General features: G+C 41.1%; 2 protein-coding genes and 1 pseudogene across 8 annotated transcripts; 1 reads left to right on the top strand and 2 right to left on the bottom strand.

The window, feature by feature from the left end:
- Positions 1-12: 12 nt before the first annotated feature.
- Positions 13-2,085, bottom strand: LOC116265562 (probable aspartyl protease At4g16563; annotated as a pseudogene).
- Positions 2,086-4,392: 2,307 nt separating this feature from the next.
- Positions 4,393-12,023, top strand: LOC116265792 (syntaxin-52-like). 7 transcript variants are annotated; one of them, XM_031646724.2, is made up of 8 exons: positions 6,280-6,336; positions 6,927-7,146; positions 8,859-8,960; positions 9,306-9,406; positions 9,504-9,604; positions 9,701-9,745; positions 10,190-10,330; positions 11,639-12,023. In XM_031646724.2, exons 1-7 carry the CDS (start codon positions 6,294-6,296, stop codon positions 10,319-10,321), a joined length of 744 nt encoding a protein of 247 aa, XP_031502584.1. In that variant the 5' UTR covers positions 6,280-6,293; the 3' UTR covers positions 10,322-10,330; positions 11,639-12,023. The 7 variants fall into 7 exon arrangements, with proteins under 7 accessions (XP_031502587.1, XP_031502585.1, XP_031502588.1 ...); XM_031646723.2 differs by lacking the exon at positions 11,639-12,023 and adding an exon at positions 10,994-11,404; XM_031646729.2 differs by lacking the exon at positions 11,639-12,023 and adding an exon at positions 10,331-10,620 and having other exon boundaries at positions 10,190-10,244.
- A 1,053-nt stretch (positions 12,024-13,076) lies between these two features.
- On the bottom strand, positions 13,077-17,139 carry LOC116265415 (probable pectinesterase 68). Its single transcript, XM_031646000.2, has 5 exons — positions 16,692-17,139; positions 16,352-16,541; positions 15,322-15,528; positions 14,208-14,446; positions 13,077-13,606 (listed from the first exon to the last, which is right to left on the bottom strand). The coding sequence occupies exons 1-5, from the start codon at positions 16,943-16,945 to the stop codon at positions 13,450-13,452; spliced, it is 1,047 nt and encodes a 348-aa protein (XP_031501860.1). The 5' UTR covers positions 16,946-17,139; the 3' UTR covers positions 13,077-13,449.
- Between the last annotated feature and the right edge of the window lie 1,881 nt (positions 17,140-19,020).

Here is a 19,020-nt window from a genome sequence, read left to right as displayed (position 1 = left end):
GTCTGTTCTTAGATCTGTCATTCAGGAAAAATGGAGTTTTGGGTGGTATACGGCAAGGCCGTCAGTTTCCATCTGACCGTCAGTTTCCATCGGAAAGAACCGTGAAAAAGACGTAGTGGCGTTTCCTGTTCGAAAAACAACCTGCTGGAGCGGTAATGGTATTTCAGTACATTTTGTTACTATATACGAGGCGACGCGTCGGAGGGGAGGGGTCGAACGGAGTCCCACATGGAAACACAGTGGGTTAAAACCAATTCTGCCCTTCTCCAAATCGAAAAATGACTTCAACGTTCTGCTGCTGGAAATTGCCTAGAACCCCCGCGGGCCCACTGACTTCCTCGTCGCCGTCTTCCCCTTCCGTGGTCCCCACCATAAGGAAGCACCCAGGGTTCTTACTATTTGCCACGTGGGCCTGGGACCTTCTTCTCCCGAAGCGGAAGAAGCAGCTCTCCTTTGGTAGATCCACGCTGGCGTTGCCGCGGAAGACGAGCACAAGCTTGGGGACGCTCGTCATCCAGTTATTTTCTTCCACGTAGAAGCACGGCCCCAGCCCGCTGGCTTCCTCCACGTCTCCCGCCCTCTGACGGTTTTTCCCGAGCGTCAGCACGAACTCTTCCACGCGATGGAAGAGCGTGAAAGTAGTGCCGGAGTCGACCGCAAGGCCGCCGTTTCCTGCAGAGTCAAATCCCTTCAGGCTTTCCGGTGCCTGGATCCATCGGTTTCCGACGAACACGCCCTCTAGCCCCACGTAGTACAAGTAGGGCTTGCCAGGGTTCTCGGGCATCGACGGTAGGTAACGGCGTCTCCGGAGGGCTTCCGGCCGAGGAGGATCTAGCTCGGGCGACGGCGAACGGAGGAGGAAAAACGGTGGGGGACCAGGCAGCAGGAGAAGGGGCGGGTGGACAGCTGGGTGGGAACGGAGAGGACACCACGGCCGAAACCGGCGACGCCGACGGGCTCGGCGAGTGCGGAGTGGGCGCAACCGAAGTTGAAGTTCCGGAGGTGGAATCCTGGAAGGCGGAAGTGGCTGGTAACGAGGTGGGCGCTAAGGCTCCCATCGGCATAAGCATAGTAGAAAGGCGGGCATGGAAGGCGGCAGGAGCCCATCTCCAAGTTTTCAAGGTCGCAACCGGCGATGGCGCAGAGATCGGAGCAAGAGGCCGAGGAGTGATCAGATGAGCACGCAATAGAGTTGCAAGGGGCATCCGAGAGCGAGGAAGAGGGGGCAAAGAGTTGGAAAGGAGGGGGAGCCTTGTCTTAGCAGAGGATGCAGAGGAAGCGGGCGCAGGGCAGCCAGACCACGTCGCTACCAGTGTCGAGGTACGGATGGAGGATTTGGTGACCTAGCGTCAAAGGAAGGGTGTAGCCAGAGCCTGCCATGAGGGGAATTGGGTGGTGATTGTGCTGGTGGCGGAAGGATCGGAAACGAGCGGCGGAGCGAGAAGACGGGAGCTTGAGAAGGTGATGATTGATGAACTGGTGGTGGTGGGCTTGGCAATTGAGTTTGGTGGAGGGTGTGGTTGAGAGGCATCAGTAAGATCTTTGGTGGGTAGGTGCGACAGAAGGCGGAGAGGAAGAAGGTGAAGAGAACGGGGAGGGAGGCGAGGAAGGATCGCGATGACGAAGCCATCTCGAAAGATAAAAATGGAACGCACAGGAGGGAGCGTAGGGGAGACGGTTCTTCATATGATAACACCGGATTCTAGTTAGCGGCGAGATTAAGACAGAGAGAGCTGTGATCAACAGGTACTTTTTAAGGTTATGGTGGGTGTGGACTGTGGTGGGATTTACGTGCAGTCGTTTTCAGTATGCGTGTGATGAAGAGAGAAATCAGAGATGAGTGTTAGAAGAAGGTGATCCCGTAAGTAGTTCAAGGTGATCCCGTAAGTAGTTCAAGGTGATCCCATGTTGTTGGATTCAGATTTCCAGACTTGAATTCATTTCATACACTTTAAAAACAAATTCGGATTCGACCAGCATAGGATTTGACGTTTATTTAGATCTTCAACTGATTCTGATGGCATGTAAGTCCTGGATTCAGATTCAGTTACAAAATTGCCAGAACCCAAGAACCGACGGGTCACATAAAAATGTCGGATTTGGTTTTAAAATTTTTAATTTAAAATCCAATTAAGTAGAATCCGGTAAGTGTTTTGTTCAACCCGGATCCATATGCTCTGAATCTAGCAGCTGGACCCATATCTGTCCGAAATGCAGCCTTTTTTTTCTAGTGTTCTGGCGTGCAGCACGTGCTATGGGTTCAAGTGCAAGAAACAATCATAAATAGTTCAAAAACGTCTACTAGGAAAAAACCAAAAGAAAGGCCAAAAAGAAAACTACAAAATATAGTTTAGAGGATTTTGTGGTATTCAAGAAAAAGTGCAAAGGATAAACATCCCTTCTTTTCACAATTGTCATCACTTCTATTTATCGTTGTGTATCTACCTTCGTCTAACAATTGGGCAACAACCACTCTCAAACTTGCGCAACTTCCCACCCACCAGTCACCTTGAGTTGGCCGGAAATGGTTAATTTGGTTAGTTGAATTGAACTCTTTCTTCGTCTCCTGAGCCCATTGTCCAGTCATTGGTTCGAGAGAGGCGACGACCAGCAGGTCCAAATTTTGACCCAAATCAAGAAAAAATGCAAGATTGATTGGTTGCAGAAAACTTTTAAACCCGTGTTATTTCAAGGACACCCTTAGAGTCAACTTTTTCTTTTTTCTTTGTCTTCAATGTCCAGGGCTGCTCTAGCGCCCGAGTGTAAGTTTCTACACCTTCAACTTAGTGTTGCACCTCTTCTCATAGGTCTTAGTCACGAGAATCAAACTGTCGAGTCATAGTATCCACACCCACTAGCCCAAACGAGCTACTTTATGCCCCCTGAATGACAAGTCTTTGTTTGTAAAATCACTGAAACTATGTGTGCCGGCAGGTTGGTCAGGCTTTATATCGCTAACAATTGGAAAATCCAATATTGCAACAGAAATTAGTTGCGGATGTCAATAGATTGGATTCAAATCGAATATGTTCTATCTGTTGTCAATAGATTGGAATCAAATCGAATGTGTTCTATCTGTTATCCGTTGCAAGCCTGGGAGGGTGGATGATAGGGCTAAGCTGTGAACCGAATGGGCTTGGGCCCAGACCTCACTGGCCGTGAGTGACTGTGGACCCATCTACTCCCTGCTTTACCCGGCAACATACTGTTGCACATGGTGTCCGCAGGGACATGGTCCTGGTCTAACCAATGGTTCACTCAATGGATCCATATGTTTGGACGGATCCAGGGTTGCCACATAAAGCAGTTCTTAACCTGAACCTACCATACACTTTCCAGATCACCACCTAATCAAGATCTGATTTAATAAATCTTGCGTGGACCCAGCTAAGAATCCAAATCCACAATGCAAATTTGAATTAGAGGGCAATTCATTCAATTATCACCCTTTGTGCTAAATTGCTAGCATTATTAAAACAGACAACTTATATATCAAATTTTGAGAAATGAATTTATCTCCACCTTCATGATCTGTTTGATGAGATTTAAGTGGATAATGATATCAACAAAAATGTTGCATGTTTAGATATGTTATGTTCAAAACGATTAGGACACTCATTAGGCCACTCTGGAATGAATTATTTTTCACTAAACTTCCTTACTCTAAATCCATGGTCAAGAGGCTGTCATATACATGAGAATATATAATCCACTAATATGGTCCTATATGTTTGTATGCTGGTCAGATATACGAATACATGGTTCAGGATTTGCAAGCAGCTCTACTGAATTAACCTCAGTCTATCTTCGCTTTCCATTTGATCTGATCCCCCTTCCTCTCGTCCTTGGGTTTTAAACTGTTTCAAGACTTGGGTAGTCTTGTGTTACACTCCTGTCAACTAAAGTGTCACACTACCACCATGAAATCAAATTGACGAATAAACTCTCACTGCCCCCTTCTATACCATATGATGTCAATACTTCTTTATTTAAAGAAATTCAATAAAAATGGCATCTATTATGACAAAAGTATTCATCTTTAAACGTAAAAACAACAAAAAAATAAATTACAACAAAACCCAATAACGTATAATTGGTAATTATTTCTTTTGACAATATATAAACAAGCAACAATAGTTTTTAAAGCAATGTATACACAATATGAATTTTTGTGACAATAAGTTGTTTCTTGTAACAAAGAATGATCGAGCCCTCTTATGTTTGGGTTGGATAATACTTAATCCAACCTAAACACGAGTGCTACTTATTAAGCAACCAACAACTTTGAGACGCGAAGAAGGTGTGGGATCTCCCGCCAAAGTGGGGAAGCACTAATGGTCTTCTTCTTCCCTGCCTTTATAAATTTGCATTAATAGCAGAATTGTGCCCGTCAGAGCTCGAAATTGACCTTTCCCTCTTTTCTCTACTTTCTTTTAAAACCAGAAGGGCAAAGGCCCCACGGAGGAAATCATAATTCGACGAGGAACGTTCGTCCCCACGGCCGCGTAATCTTTCTTCCCACGAGCACGATCGGGTTGCGATCCTTTGGTTGCTTGATCTTTCGGCAACGGGGGTGAGGAGATTTCCATCTGTATTTTTTGTGCTTGAATTGTTTTTCTTTTTCGATCTTTTTTGGGCGTGTTTATTTTAAATTCTGTTGCTGCGTTCTTGATTGCATCTGTAATTTGCGTGTCATGGGAGATTCTTTCCAGGATTTTTAGATTCTCTATTTTCCTAAACCCTAGGATGTCGAACCCTAATTCAACCTCAATTTCCTTTCTTAGTTGATATATGTTGAAACCGACTTGTGGCATTTCCTGGTAGCATTATTGATAAGGCAGAAAACGAGGAGGATGGGTTCTTTGTTGAATTTTGTCCGATTGAAATTATCGTTGGGGGTTCGAATTAGGGAAAATGTCCGACTGCAAAATTGAGTCTTACCTGAGGTTTTCCTTAGTCCTAATTGAACCTGGATTGCCTACTGTGAACGCTTTCGTCTTGTTTCCGAATATTTTATAATTGAGATATCTGCATAGCGAGAAAAAGAGGCGAACGATTTTTTTACGTGAATGTTATGCGCTTTTGGGTTATTGGTTTGATCTCTTAAGGTAGGCCTCTCTCTCTCTCGCGTGCGCGAGTTCCTCTCCCTATATCTGCTGAATATGGTCCCTGCCTCTCTCTTTTCATTCTTGTCCCTGTGTGTGCCGAAGATCCTCCAGCATCTCTCCTTTCATTCATCTCTCCCTTTCTGAACGGCAGGAGAGGCAGGCAGTTAAGGTCTGTCCGACGCTTTCCAATCAGATTCATCCGAAGAAGATCGGTCTGGTTAAGTTTTCTACTCATAATCGTTGGACTTCTATTTTAATCGGCTATCTGCTTCGGAGTATTCTTTTTGAGCAGTTACTGGTTGATATCTTTGTTCTTTTTCCTTGTTTCTGCTATGCAAGCTAGCTAGTAAGGGTTTATATGTATAGATTGGGGAAAAACATGGGGTTGTACTTCTTCCTATCACCCTCCGAAGAAAGCGTGGGGTTCTGTGTTTTTTAATGAAATAAGAGGTGACAGGACCTTCCAAGTCAGATCTGAAACATTCGCAACCTACACCTATGGGGCATGGTCATGTTGGCAGTGGGGGGAAATCCAAGTACATGATCTGGTAGTCATGTTCCACTATCTGTGCATAGGCGGGCGAATTGCATGTGAAGAGGCAAATTCTATTTGATAGACAATTATTTTGGACAAGGAAGTCAATGAATGACCAGTGAGAACAGAGGATTGAGGGTGTGTGTCCTCCTTTGAAAACAATGTCTTAACTATTAACCACTTGTAGACCGTCTCAACAAGTATCATTTAGAATGTTTCTCTCTCAAGGATTGTGGCCTAAAATGCAAAAACCAAAAAAATGTTGATCACATCAGGACAATAAGTAAGCCGAACATGATGCACAAAATTCTGACAGATATGAGAATAATAAATCCAATTGAGCAAATAGCAATTGTTTTGTCAAAGCACATATGATGACTGAAACATGATAGATGAAGAAATAGATCATTAATGCCTTTAGTTTGCTTGCTATTTTCCCCTTTTAGGAAACATGTAAGTATTTCTTCTTGCTTCGTGAACCATGTTTCATCTCTTGATTTTACCTATGGGCTATGAGTATAAAGGTGCCTATAATTTTCCAAATCTTCCATCATTTTATTCTTTTGCTAATGAATTTTTCATAGAGGTGCTCTTAACAAATGATTTTTTGCAGAACTAGAAATGTCTGATGGTCAATTAGCTGGTACTTTATGATTGTAAAATTGCAAATTTTTGACTTGCTGATGTGTGGCAGTAAGACAAAAATGAAACTCAAATGCCAAACACTCAGTTTGGTGTCTTTCTATGAAATTTGTGTGGCAAATTTTTGTTTCGGTGGAAGGAATATAGTGTTGATGGCAAAATGATCACCATGTTTTGCTCACTCGTGTTCTTGACAGCTCAAAGTGCACAGTGGTTGCCGTAGAGAGTTGGTTGTGTGGGAGAGTTTTTTTTGTTTTCACAAAACACTTTCCTATTGCTAACGCTGGGAGGAGACAATACTAATTATCAGATTTTTTCTCTGAATCAATCCTAATTATCTGATTTTTTCTCTGAATCAAACTTCAAGAATTTTTGTTTCCTGTCCATCAAACACTGATTGAAAACAGGCTTGAGATTTATTTCTCGTCCATGTTTTTCTGTGGGAAAATCTTCCAGATTTCAGCAGGAATCAGGACGAAAATTTTTAACATTATTATATTTTTAAAAACCACCAATTAGTGAACATAATTTACCTATTACTGGATTATCTAATCAAATTCTGTACGTGTATGTACCTTAAAATCTGACCATTCGTTAAAACTGGAAAAATCTGATGTTTTAATATTTGTACTTTCTAGCAGCAATGGCTTCTGCTGCAGACTCTTGGATGAGGGAGCTTAATGGAGCATCTAGGATTGCAGATGAGATCAGTGCTGGAATTTCTGAGAGAAGTTCATTCCCTGCATCAGGCCCAGAAACACAATGCCATTTGTCTGGCCTTCGGAGGAAGAACACAATCCTTAAGACCAGACTTGATATGTTGGAGTCCCTTTTGGCGAAGCTTCCTACAAAGCAGCCAATGTATGCCACTTGTCTGTGGATTATTTTGTACTTAAAGAAAGGTTTGCTAGTTTACGTAGAGAATTGTTTTAAGATCACAAGTTGACTTACTCTTTACTTCTACATGTTTCCAAGAGTGTGAAATTATTTAATCTATTTGCAAGCTGTTTTCTGTGCTTGTTTTACTTCTCTTACTCAACCATATAATTAGAACATGAAGATCAAGATAAGTTCTTGTTTCCTTTTTACTCTTGATAGTAGGCTAGCAGCATTTATCTATGGGGACTTTAGCTGACATTTCACTTCTTGAATTATTTTTAGTTTTTACTGCTTTCATGCTGGCTTCTTTCTGTTTTCCTTGTGTTGACTTTTTTTTATACTTGCAATGTTCGTAATATCTTTATTCATGAAGAAAGAAGCATTTCAAGTTTTGAACAGTCTCTTAAGTCTTAACTACCTATTGTTAAGCTAATTCACTTAACCTAGTGTTGATATTGTAGATTTGTTTATATTCTGTCTTCTTTATTGCAAATTTGGAAAAAGCAACATGCATTGAAATTTTCCATTCAATATTGTAATGTTAGATGGGTCTAAGATATAAATCTTTTGGGTTGTAAGATGGTAAAATGAATAACTGTAAAGAAAATTGAAAGTTTAAAGAATGATTATCACAATGGTAAAAAAAGGAAGCAAAGGGTTGCCAGAGTCCAACATTAATGTGGAAGCATGATCAGCTGCAAGAAAAGGAAAAAAGAACATGATTACTTGTGTGGGTAACTTATAAAGAGTGTCCATGTAATTCTTAAACATGACCTAAATACGAGGTGCTTAATTATGAAAGAATGTAAAAGGAAAAGGATTCAACCAAATTGTGATGATATGAAATGATAAAAAGGGAATCAAAAGCTAGGTATTTAATAATCTGTCTCCTTGTTAGCGATAATTTTGGATGGCCTATATGAATAGGGGAAATTCACATTTTTCTAATAGGTGCTTAGAGGCGTGTAAGCCACTATACGGTTTCCAGTTGATGATGTACGTAAATTAGGATTCAGCCTGCACACCACTATCCTGGACCTGTGTAAGGACTGGTTTGATAGCTTACAGCCTGCACTTGTTTATTCTTGTTTTTAACAGTTTCTTTTGCTCATTTTCATAAAAAACCTACATCGGATTTCACTGCAAGTATATAGAAATTTTCATTTGTAACCATTGGTATCCATTTTGTTCAAAAAAATGAAAAAGATGGCATTAGCTGGTTCTATTGTTTTTTCTTTAGATTCACCCATATTACTGTTAAGTGAGAAAAAAAACTTCTTACTGTCGTTCATAGACAGAAGTGTAACTCAGGCAAGTAGTAGGATAATTCTGATAATGTTATGCAATTCTGAATTACGATCTCATGTCTGTTGCTTATCATATTTTGGATGACAAAACTTGCATCTGGTGATTGAATGAGTAGCGGTAGCTGTCTTTTCATTATTTTCTTTACAGAAATAACTGAAAAAAGAAGAAACCTAGAGCTGTTTTTAGCAAATAATGACTATATTACAAGGGTACTTGTCATTATAGCTAGTAATTTATCCACATGATGCAATTCAACATTCAGTAACTGCAACTAAAGTTTGTTGACATTGAGTTCAGTGTGGGAGAAATTCATACCTTTTCAAAACAATGACGTCAGTTTTTCTTTTTCTTTTTTTTTTTTGGTGGAAATTGGTTGTTGATTACAGAACAGAGAAGGAACTTCATCGGCGGCAAGACATGCTTGCAAATCTCAGATCCAAGGCCAACCAAATGGCATCCACATTAAACATGTCAAGCTTCGGCAACAGGTCAGGATCATTTATTGTTTGTTTCCTTTTGTAGTCCTTGATTCTCTATTATACTTCTTGTTGCACATTGATCTTATTCTTCCTGTTACACATAGTTCTCTCAATGTTGTCCTTTTTGTCGTTTTCTCTAATATACTGCAGTTGAAACTCTAATCTGTCCAGTTTTACAAGTAAATTACCTCAATCTTAGTCTGGAGAAATAATTTAAGTGTAACTTATGCTTTCTTTTTTCATATTTGGGAGATCATGGTCCTCTATAAATTTGCCTGGAGGGCTAGTAGTTTTGCTATAGATAGTTAATTTTGTTATTTGCACAATTGGATGACGGTTTGCTTGCAAATGCAGGGACAACTTGCTTGGGCCAGAAAGTAAAGCCTCTGAGATCAATAGAACTGCTGGCTTGGATAACTATGGTATTGTTGGTCTGCAGCGGCAGATTATGAGAGGTATGTTGCGTTTTCCTTGGACTTGTTCTTCTGATGGGTCTAATTGGTGTCTATTTGTCCTCACTCAGTTACCTTCAATGCTTGATTTGCTATGCAGAACAAGATGAGGGTCTGGGGAAGTTGGAAGAGACGATTGTCAGCACAAAGCATATTGCTTTGGCTGTCAACGAGGAGCTGACTTTGCACACACGGCTGATTGTATAATTCTTTCCAATAATTAAATATTTTCATTGTTCTTAATTATTTATAATCTCACTTGGATGGATGGATTGATGAGACAATGTTCTCCTGCAGGATGACTTGGATCAGCATGTTGATTCAACTGATTCTCGTCTTCAGGTAATTTTTGGTTATTCATATTTTTTTTTTCTGCAAATGACCTTCATGTCAGAGTCCCAGCTGGACCTTGGACTCTCATGATCAACTTGGGTGACTAGTCTTGAAAATGTATGTTGGTTTGCACTGCAATTCTGTCAAGCCAAAGCAAGTGGAATTGATGGTCCCGGAGTTGCTGAATTCTCGTACTTGCTTGGTCTACTAAGAGATCCATTCCCATTCACCCAGTTTGTGTGCATTGGCCTCATTTTTTGCTAATGGAGTTCAAATAGTTGCCAACTCCAGTTATAAACTGGTTGCCTATTAATTCGATGTTGATTAGGCTATTTATGTTTGTTGCAAGAGTTGCCTTTAATACTGAAAACAGAGAACGTCCATTCTCTGTGTGGGTGTGTGCATCTTTGTATGTTAATCTCCTTGATGCATTTCTTCTTTTTTATCGGGCAGCGTGTTCAAAAGAGATTAGCAATTCTCAACAAGCGAACAAAGGGAGGATGCTCTTGTATGTGCCTCTTGCTGGCGGTGATAGTCATTGTCATTCTTGCGGTTGTTGTTTGGCTGCTAATCAAGTATCTCTGATTGAAACAGGTTAGAGCCTGCTTCTTTGATCAGTTGTCTTGGTTTATATTTCTCTGGTTCTTAGATCTGATTGTGTCCTAGTTGCTTGCAACGTTCATGAATGGTGTTCTCTTCTTCTTGGTTGAGATCTCCACACGGTCTCGAGTGAACAATGTCTTGCTGTATATTTGAGGATATGTGCAGAAATTTAGTGGTCTTGGTCCAGTGTTCATGGCTCTTGCTTATGATTACTGGTGGATGTACTTGACACTAAATGTTAAAGGAAATGAGAAGGTAATAAGACCCAAGTTTTTGATTTATTAGTAATAGCAAAGATGAAACTGTGAATACACTGCTGCGAGCAATGGACCAGAAGGGTTTACTCACTGGAGGTTTGCGAATGCATGCCGTAATGGACAAACATCAGCAGGGCTATGAGAAATATGAAAGAAAAAAAAAAAGTGACCAAGGCACCAGTAATCTTGTTCATGTCTAGGTATCTTCGTAAGTTTCTGGAACATGAAGTATTTGACGACTGAGTTTTCCACGATTCAAAAGACAAAAATGAACTAAGCTTGTCCATTGTCTGCTCCTTCTAGCAAGTTTTTGTCTAGGTATCTTCAGGAATTCCTGGAATGCCGTGTTTTTTGATGACCATGTGAGCTCAGGAACCATTTGCTTGTCTTTTTTCAGCGGGTAAATGGGATTGTTTCCTGCCTGACGAACACACTCAGAAGGGGTCTGTTCTTCAGATGCAGAGTGCCTTGGGGTCCCATTACCAGTTGGCTGTGATGCTCTTTTTTACCAACTGTGCCGAGTGGCATTCTTATGAAATTCAAAAGCTTTTCTTAAGTTGGTTGTTGGCATCTGGAATGAAGATATATGCTTCGATTTGTCCGCCTGTGGAGTTGGACAGTTTATTACTTGGAATGTACCAGGAATCACGGGCTAAGAGAAGGGTTTGCAGTATGGCAGGTGCTGCAGGCTGTTCCAGAACTGATTCTGTAAAGGTGTCACCAATGTTATACATGGTCATTTTAAAATGATAATATATGTGATGTTCTCGATTATACGGTCAGAAATGGAAATCTTTATATTGCATTTGCACAGACCTATGGTAAACTTTGTAAGAGCAAAATGTGAGAAACAGCTTCTTCAAAAGAGTTACATAGGCTACATCTACAAGCCAAGGACAACCCGAATTCCCAGTCTGCAGTGAGAGTTTTTTTTTTTCTCATAAGCAAGAAATGTGATCCACTTGACCTTCGGGTTAGCGTCCCAAATCACCTGGCACGCCGGGTTCTAATTTTGTCATAAATCTTTGATCTCTTTGGATAGGCGAAATTCTGCGTACCCCCACATCAAAGCATCTTCTACTTCAATTTGGGTGTATCTGTTGAGCGCATGGCTAGCCGCAAAACAATTAAAGATAAATGAAGGCGTTGGAGCCAGGATCTACCATATGAATAACAGGCGAGTTAGAGGAGGACTTCCCAAAAATTCTCAGTCCATAATTTTGCTCGTCTTCCTTGTTCTGTTGCATTTAAGAACAGAGGAGTTTAGAAATGCTGGTTGCTGCTCGTTCTCTTGATAAAATATGTAAAAAGGAACCCTCGTGACCTTAGCTGATCATATTCTGCTTCTAATCTCAGGCGGTTGGTGTAGAAGGCTTAGTTTAGGCCTTGTCATTTAATTATTTAATCGAACAATCATAAACTTGTTATATTCCTTTCATAATTCTTGTCAGTAGAACAACCATACTTACTGAATATATATATATATATATATATATATATATATATATATATATCTTGTCATTTAATTATGCAATCGAACAATCATATACTTGGTATATTCCTTTCATAATTCTTGTCAGTAGAACAACCATACTTACTGTATATATATATATATATATATATATATATATATATATATATATATATATATATTGTCATGATCGTGGTCAAAAATAAAAGAGCCATATGTAAGTATGCTAATCGAGACAAGTTGCACATGGAACAGACCGCAGCCAGGTTGAACTAGAAACTTATGTATCTCGTTCACAATTGTTATCAAACAGAAGAACCATACGTAGGTATGTTCATCGAGGGAAGTTAGACTTGGAACCGAGTGCAGCCCAGTTGAAAAGGAATTGCAAAGAATGCAAATGAGATATTACTCTATTACAAGTTTACTGAAGTTTCTAATTTCAAGATCAGAATTAGATTCGACTTGGGCAAACTGTACTTGGCTGACTTAACTGAACCAGGTCAGACTTGGTGTCTTAGGACCCAACCAAGCTAGTTGGTTAGGGTTCCTTTGACCGAACAAATACGCGGGCCGGTTCTCTTGGTGAGTTAGTTTCACCGACCACCATTAGCTCCATGACATGATGGGTGGTGAAAAAAGGTTGATGCTCGGTAAAGACCTCTGTTGGTGGTGTTTGTTTTCCTGGGGAATCTCATCTCTCTCTCTCTTACAAGATATTGTCCCCAAATTTTGTTATATATTTTCATTTTATAGGCTCTCTCTCTCTCTCTCTCTCTCATATTTTTGGCCCAGCAAACAGATACTGGTTATTCTTACTGCACATTGCAGCATTCTTTATAGCAAGGACCACAAAAACACACGTATATGTGTACATGCGTGCGTGCAGTAGAGAGAGAGAGAGAGAGAGAGAGAGAGAGAGAGAGAGAGAGAGAGAGAGCTTTCTTAACTCACTTCCTAACAAGAAGCTAGGAAGATGAGAGAGAGATGGAGGAAGAAAGCAACGCTATTAACAGAAATTAATGCTTAGGAAATTTCTTTCAGTCGTTACATGGGGACCAAACAAGTTTACCAAGGTAATCACCAACCAAAGAACTAAAATGAATGGACACAGAGGAGTTTACATAATTTTTGACGCTAAATTTAGCTAATGTTACAGTAAACTCTTTCGGGTAACGAAAATCGACACCAGCAAAGCCCCGTTGAGGTATGAACGCTCTTCACCTTGGCCATACCAACTAGTACATGCGGGTGCAGTTTGCTTGGTCTTATTTCCAACTAAATGTTACTTATAGCTGATCATTCCCTTTATGTTACTACTTTAAATCTCTGAGACCAAATCCTGCTGTTTACAATTACAATTACCCTTCTTCTTGCGGAGCTCAGGCATCAGATGGGGCAATCCAGTGCCTGCCATTGACAAAGCTTTTGGAGAGGAAAGGATGTGCAGTGTCGTAGTCGAGCTCGCGGGCCCATGACACGCCACGGACCGATGTGGAACCCGGGCCCCAGCATTTGTACACTCCAAAGAACACAGTCCTGCAAAATCATGTTCCTTTCTGTTTGAGTAATCACAAACAAAAGATCCCACCTACCTTAAAAATCTTATTCGCTTTTATTGTCCCAATCACTCTTGTCCTGGACAACATGGTTGCCCCAGTCACGCAAACGGTAGTTACAGTACTGCCTTATGCTTTGCAATAAAGACGCTGGAGAAATGTCAGTATGTCTAGTGGGTCCGCTTGTAAGGACTAAAGATGCAGTAGGACAGAGTGGTGGAACCTGTTCCTAGCCAATAGCATACACTTATGACTTACCCAAAAAAGCGGGATAAAGCTGGATATTGCATTATGTGAAAAGTGGGCCTTGTGGAAATCATGCGATATTAATTTTGCATAGATATGAAAAAATTAGAGATTTTTCGGATATTTTGGTTTTACACCTTTTCTAGTAAATACCGTAAGATTTTCGAAAAATTTCGTGATATCTGCTGGCTGAACACGCCACAGTCTTGTTCTAGACAAAAAAAAAATGGCAGGGGTATTTTGTTCGTCATTTTACGAAATAAATGTTCATTCTGAAATCATGAAATGACAAAATTATCGGCATCGAACTAAGGAATTTACAAAGCTAAACTTACTTGTCCTTGCTGCTCTCATGGTCCCAGTCATCCCATCCCTCTGCGGCAACCACGTCGTCGAAGTACGTATACGCAAACACGATCCTCGAATACTGGCCCATGGCTCGCCCGACGTAGACCGGGCCCGAGCCGGTGACTCGGCAGTGCACGAACGCGAACCCAGTCTTCTCCTGTGGGTCTCGCCGGTCTTGCGCGGCGATCGACCCGAACTTGGTTGCGATGGAGTGAAGCTCGCAGTGCTGATGAAGTTGGTGGACTCAAAAAGAAACTCACGTTAGAGCGAGAAACGCTTGCATGCATAGAGCTTCTAACTATTTTAGTTTGTACAAAAATATTACGATTCTCAACGACGTCTTAAAAGTCGTCAAGTCAAGAACTTGGGTGTCAACCAAACACGAAACTTCTTTTTTTTTTTTTAATTTTTCAAAAAAAAAGTATTAAATTTGAAAATTATGATTTAAAAAGACGGAAATACCCTTACCATCTTCTAGCCGTTGGATAAGGTTCACGTGAATGGCCACTAAGAGCACCACCGCACATTGAAGGGAGAACTGAAAAGACAAAAAGGGCACTCGACCTTGACCTATTTTGTCGTTTCGCGAAAAGCCACCGAAACTTTTGGTATTTTCGAATTCTGACACAACTGGCGCGCACTTTCCCCCCGGGGAGAGCCCTAACTATCTTATCTGTCTTCCTTCACCGCGGTGGGAATCAATTAATTAGACCATTGAAATTCTCATGGCCAGGTAAAATAAATAAGGCGCTAAGGTTGACTCGATGAAGTAATGTTAGACCATAATCCAGATTAACTTCAACATATAATAATTTTCTTCTTGAACTTTTGTTATATGTACATATGTATAAAACCAACATCGAGAGAAAAGAAGCATATATATATATATATTCAAGGTCTAAATTGGCATTTCAGACCGTAATTTTTTAAGAAAAGTTTCAGTTCTCTTAGAATTTTGAAATGGGTAAAGTGAAAAACGTTGATCATTATAAGGAACTTGATTAGTATTATAGTCTGTGGGGTTTTGGTTTTTTGCTCTCTTGCTCAATGAGAAATGAATAGAAAGTTCATGGTTCTTTCGAGTGGGGTTAGTGAGATCACCTTGTACATGGATCTCCCGTTCCCGAAGATGAAGTCGATCGACCCCTCAATGTAGCACTCCTTGAAGTAATGCCGTCCTGCGTCGTCGCAGAGCGTGTCCTGCGCGCCGAAGAACCCGCAGCCGGAAAAGTATGCCTTGTCGCCGGAAATCCGAAATGCGGCTGCCTGCCACCCTTCCATACCCGGCATGGGAGCTGGTGCAGTGTTCTGACGCCCAACAAGAAGGAAAAAAGAAAATGATGAGTCGGTAAAAATGTAAGTTGCAGCAGAAAAAAAAAAAGTATGTAGCCCCTTGAACTATTGAAATCAAATTCTATTGACATTCGACAACTTCGGCGGTTATTCCTACTAGTTCTTTTTTTTTTTTTTTTCTTACAGATCTTGTTTTCTCATATGTAAATAAAATCTATACAATGCCAAACCTGTCAGGCTTTTTGATCTTTAGAAAACATGGTATTTTCTGGGTTCTTTTGTTCTTTACATACGCATTCCTTTCATATATGCCAACTCTGCCTTACAAACTTGCGTAAGGAACACAGTGTTAGTGACAAGGAAATTTCCGGAACGACGTAAAGCATGAGGCCGAAATTTCCAGATGTAAGCAAGAACATGCAGAACTGGACGTCTGTACGGTTACGCAGAAGAGGATGGAGGAACATGCAACCACGGGGACGTGAAACCGCAGGGGCCATATGCAAGCTGCTGAGATGTTGGCCACGCCCGTGAGAAGGTGGCCTTTTAGTTTGCTGCTTCATTACTCTGTTAGATACTAGTACCATGCGATTTCTTGGAACAGTTTCAGACGAAAGAGAAAGAGCGAGCGAATCTTTTGCGCCAGAAAGCGGTTCTGCACCATGCGGACCGTATGCTCACATTTACTTATCCGTCGCTCGTGAAAGAGAGAGAGAGAAAAAAAGTTTGGTATTTTACTCGTGTTTGTATCAAACATCTCTAATATCGAAATCATGCATGCAGATAAGGGCCCTATGCTTAGCAATTCGAGCTAGATATCTCAAGAGATAGAGGGTACCTTGAAGCTAATGTTCCTAGCAGAGAAGTGGTCGGCGAGGACGATGACGGAGGCCGAGTTGTACGTATGAATACGTCGGCCGGAGGGACCCCGGTCGCCGGCGCGGTCGTGCCATTCGATCACCGTCACGCCCATCCCCTCCCCTTGGAACGTTATGTACGGCTTCGTCTTTGGCACCACCACCTTCTCCCTACATTACAACTCCGCACAGACCACGCATCAGTAGTTTAGCAGTTCAGAGAATCTCAAGGAAAGCGAGAAATTTCCTTTCACTTCATTGATGATTGACCCCACCAAAAACCAGAAATAACTAAGCAAGTTGAGGGGATAAGAAACCTACACGTAGTAGCAAGCAGCGATTTGAATGAGAACTTTCTTGTTGTTGTTCTCACTCACAGAGTCCACCGCCGCCTGGACGGTCCTGAAGTCCCCGTACCCGTTGCAGTCGACGGTGATGAAGCGGTGCCCCACCGGCCCGCCCCACGGCTGCTTCTTCCTGCTTGTGAGGTTCGAACTGAAGCCCCATACAGCTTGCTGCGTCTGCAACACCAACAAGAAGGTGAGCAAGAAAACGTTCGCTACAGTTGCAGACATGATTACCGAAACACAACAATAGAGAAAGAAGAGGGAGAGAGAGAGAGAGAAAGAAAGAAATGAGAGGTGTTATTTTAATGGCGGAGCGCTGCAGTTGTGGCTGGCTGGGCGGCCGATGACATTCTCTGGAGAGGGTCGGATTTAAGAGGAACACGAAGGTCACGTTTATATGCAGGCAGGGAGGGAGGATAGAGAACGGTATCCAAGGAATTCTCTTTTAATAGTTTTTTATTGGAGGGGAGGGGCGGAGAATCCCTGTCTCTTCTAACGGTTAGTAATCCAAGGGATAAAATTGTGGTCTTCTCTCTCATCATCTTCACAACGACACGAGTATCCCGTCCACTCTTTTTATATATATATATATATATATATATATATTTCAAAAAATTTAGTTTAACATGTATAAAAAAAATTTGAGAAATTTTATTTCAGCTCCTATTAAAATTTTAAAACTATAATTCGGCTCCTTCAATAAAAAAATCCTTAACTCCATTCTTAGTCTGCATGGGATCCATTGCACGTCACAAGACTATATGCTACTCTTAACTTGTTTTAAAGGGAAAAAAATGCTTAACAAAAAAAATCTTCTTTTACTTTCTATACATACACCAAGCCATGCCGTTAGAAACTCTGGACATACTAGTTTAACCTGGCTAAATCTCGAAGGAGGTTCGCTTTGACCTAGTTTACTTGCAACCCTAATCAGGTTCATCTTGCATGGCTCCACTACAACTATATTTACTCTACCTAGAGTACTACTTAGGACCATTTAACCTACTAAAGGATGGGTCCTTGGTCGGTTGAACAGAAACAATTATCAGGCCTAGGTTCAAGTCGACTCGTGCTGTAAATTTTGGTCCAGCTGGGTTCGCCTTGCCGAGCCTTTACCTAGCTAGACCAGCCAAGTGACTCTAAATCCTGGTCTAGCTGGGTTTGCCCCTGCAGGCAAAGTTCGAGGATCCAATGACCTTGTATAGGTCAAAGCTCAAGGCTACGTTGATCCGAGTTTCTCAAATGCTTCCTGCCTACATGCAGTATGAGTTGCATGCATAACAATGCATGCGCAACTTATGTTACACAGTAAAAGAAGGGAGATATTTTAGTATTTTTTTTTTTTTTCAATTTTGTCTGGCTAAAAAAAGGCTGTATTTTCTTTTTTGTGAACAGGATACTTTTGCCATGAACCATACACACAAAATTTAGTGCAGAGTATGGATGACCTCTTAGAAGGCTCTACGAAACCCTTGGGATCTACACCTATTCTCCATGACTGGCTAGCTACACCCTCCGTCCCTTTAGCTTGGTAAGTAAAACTTTTTCTTACCATACCTTCGGAACTCATCGATCAAATACTGTTAACATTACCAACTGATCAAAATGACAAACCAATTAACTAATAATTATGGTGAAGTATACATTATTTAAAAGAATAAAAAAGTATAAACAAACACCCCCGTTAATACAAAAGTGTAGTCAACTTTCAGTTGCCAAGCACAAGCATGTATGACTTGGTTTTTCAACAGCATAATAATAAATAATCAATCGTTCTAACAGTCTAAGCTGTCATTGCATTCAGCACTGTATATTTTAATTAACATGATCATCGATCGCCGTCTCTTAACTTTATTCAATATCACTACCACTCTGTTGTTCTTTTTGTTGTCGTTTACTTATGTCATCTTACGGCCCAAGTCTATATATGAAGCCAAAAAGGCGGGCATTTCAGAAATGTAAAACGCAGAAGTTATTTTTTTTACCTTTTTTTTTAATAGTCGAGCTTCATCCTAGAGCTACTATGGTAACTTCTTTTTAACCGAGAAAAAATTTACCGTGATGGTTATAGATTTTTGGTGGTACTCACCACTCATGAGAGAGAGAGAGAGAGAGAGAGAGAGAGAGGGGAGCTGCAACGGTCGTCTACGAGCAGAAACAGAAGTAGCTAGCTAACCAAGTAGCAGTTTGTGTTGGATGTGAAAGCATGGCATCTACTATATTGTAATCGAGAGAATAGAATTTGAAATACAGTTTCCGACCGTTGGAAGGCACGGGCATCTGGTTTCCCTCGCTTCTTTTCT

The sequence above is a fragment of the Nymphaea colorata genome, chromosome 12 (assembly GCF_008831285.2).
Source record: "Nymphaea colorata isolate Beijing-Zhang1983 chromosome 12, ASM883128v2, whole genome shotgun sequence".
NCBI lineage: Eukaryota > Viridiplantae > Streptophyta > Magnoliopsida > Nymphaeales > Nymphaeaceae > Nymphaea > Nymphaea colorata.
This window is presented reverse-complemented; position numbering and strand designations above follow the sequence as displayed.

What these genes read in the sequence shown, in the direction of transcription:
- LOC116265792 (XM_031646724.2), top strand. Translation starts at nt 6,294, where the DNA reads ATGATTGTAAAATTGCAAATTTTTGACTTGCTGATGTGTGGCA. An exon ending in CTTTGCACACACGGCTGATT is followed by an intron (nt 9,605 to 9,700) that starts GTATAATTCTTT and finishes GTTCTCCTGCAG; the next exon opens with GATGACTTGGATCAGCATGT. An exon ending in CAACTGATTCTCGTCTTCAG is followed by an intron (nt 9,746 to 10,189) that starts GTAATTTTTGGT and finishes TTTATCGGGCAG; the next exon opens with CGTGTTCAAAAGAGATTAGC.
- LOC116265415 (XM_031646000.2), bottom strand. Translation starts at nt 16,945, where the DNA reads ATGTCTGCAACTGTAGCGAACGTTTTCTTGCTCACCTTCTTGTTGGTG. An exon ending in ATCGCTGCTTGCTACTACGT is followed by an intron (nt 16,542 to 16,691) that starts GTAGGTTTCTTA and finishes GTTGTAATGTAG; the next exon opens with GGAGAAGGTGGTGGTGCCAA. An exon ending in CATGAGAGCAGCAAGGACAA is followed by an intron (nt 13,607 to 14,207) that starts GTAAGTTTAGCT and finishes ATGATTTTGCAG; the next exon opens with GACTGTGTTCTTTGGAGTGT.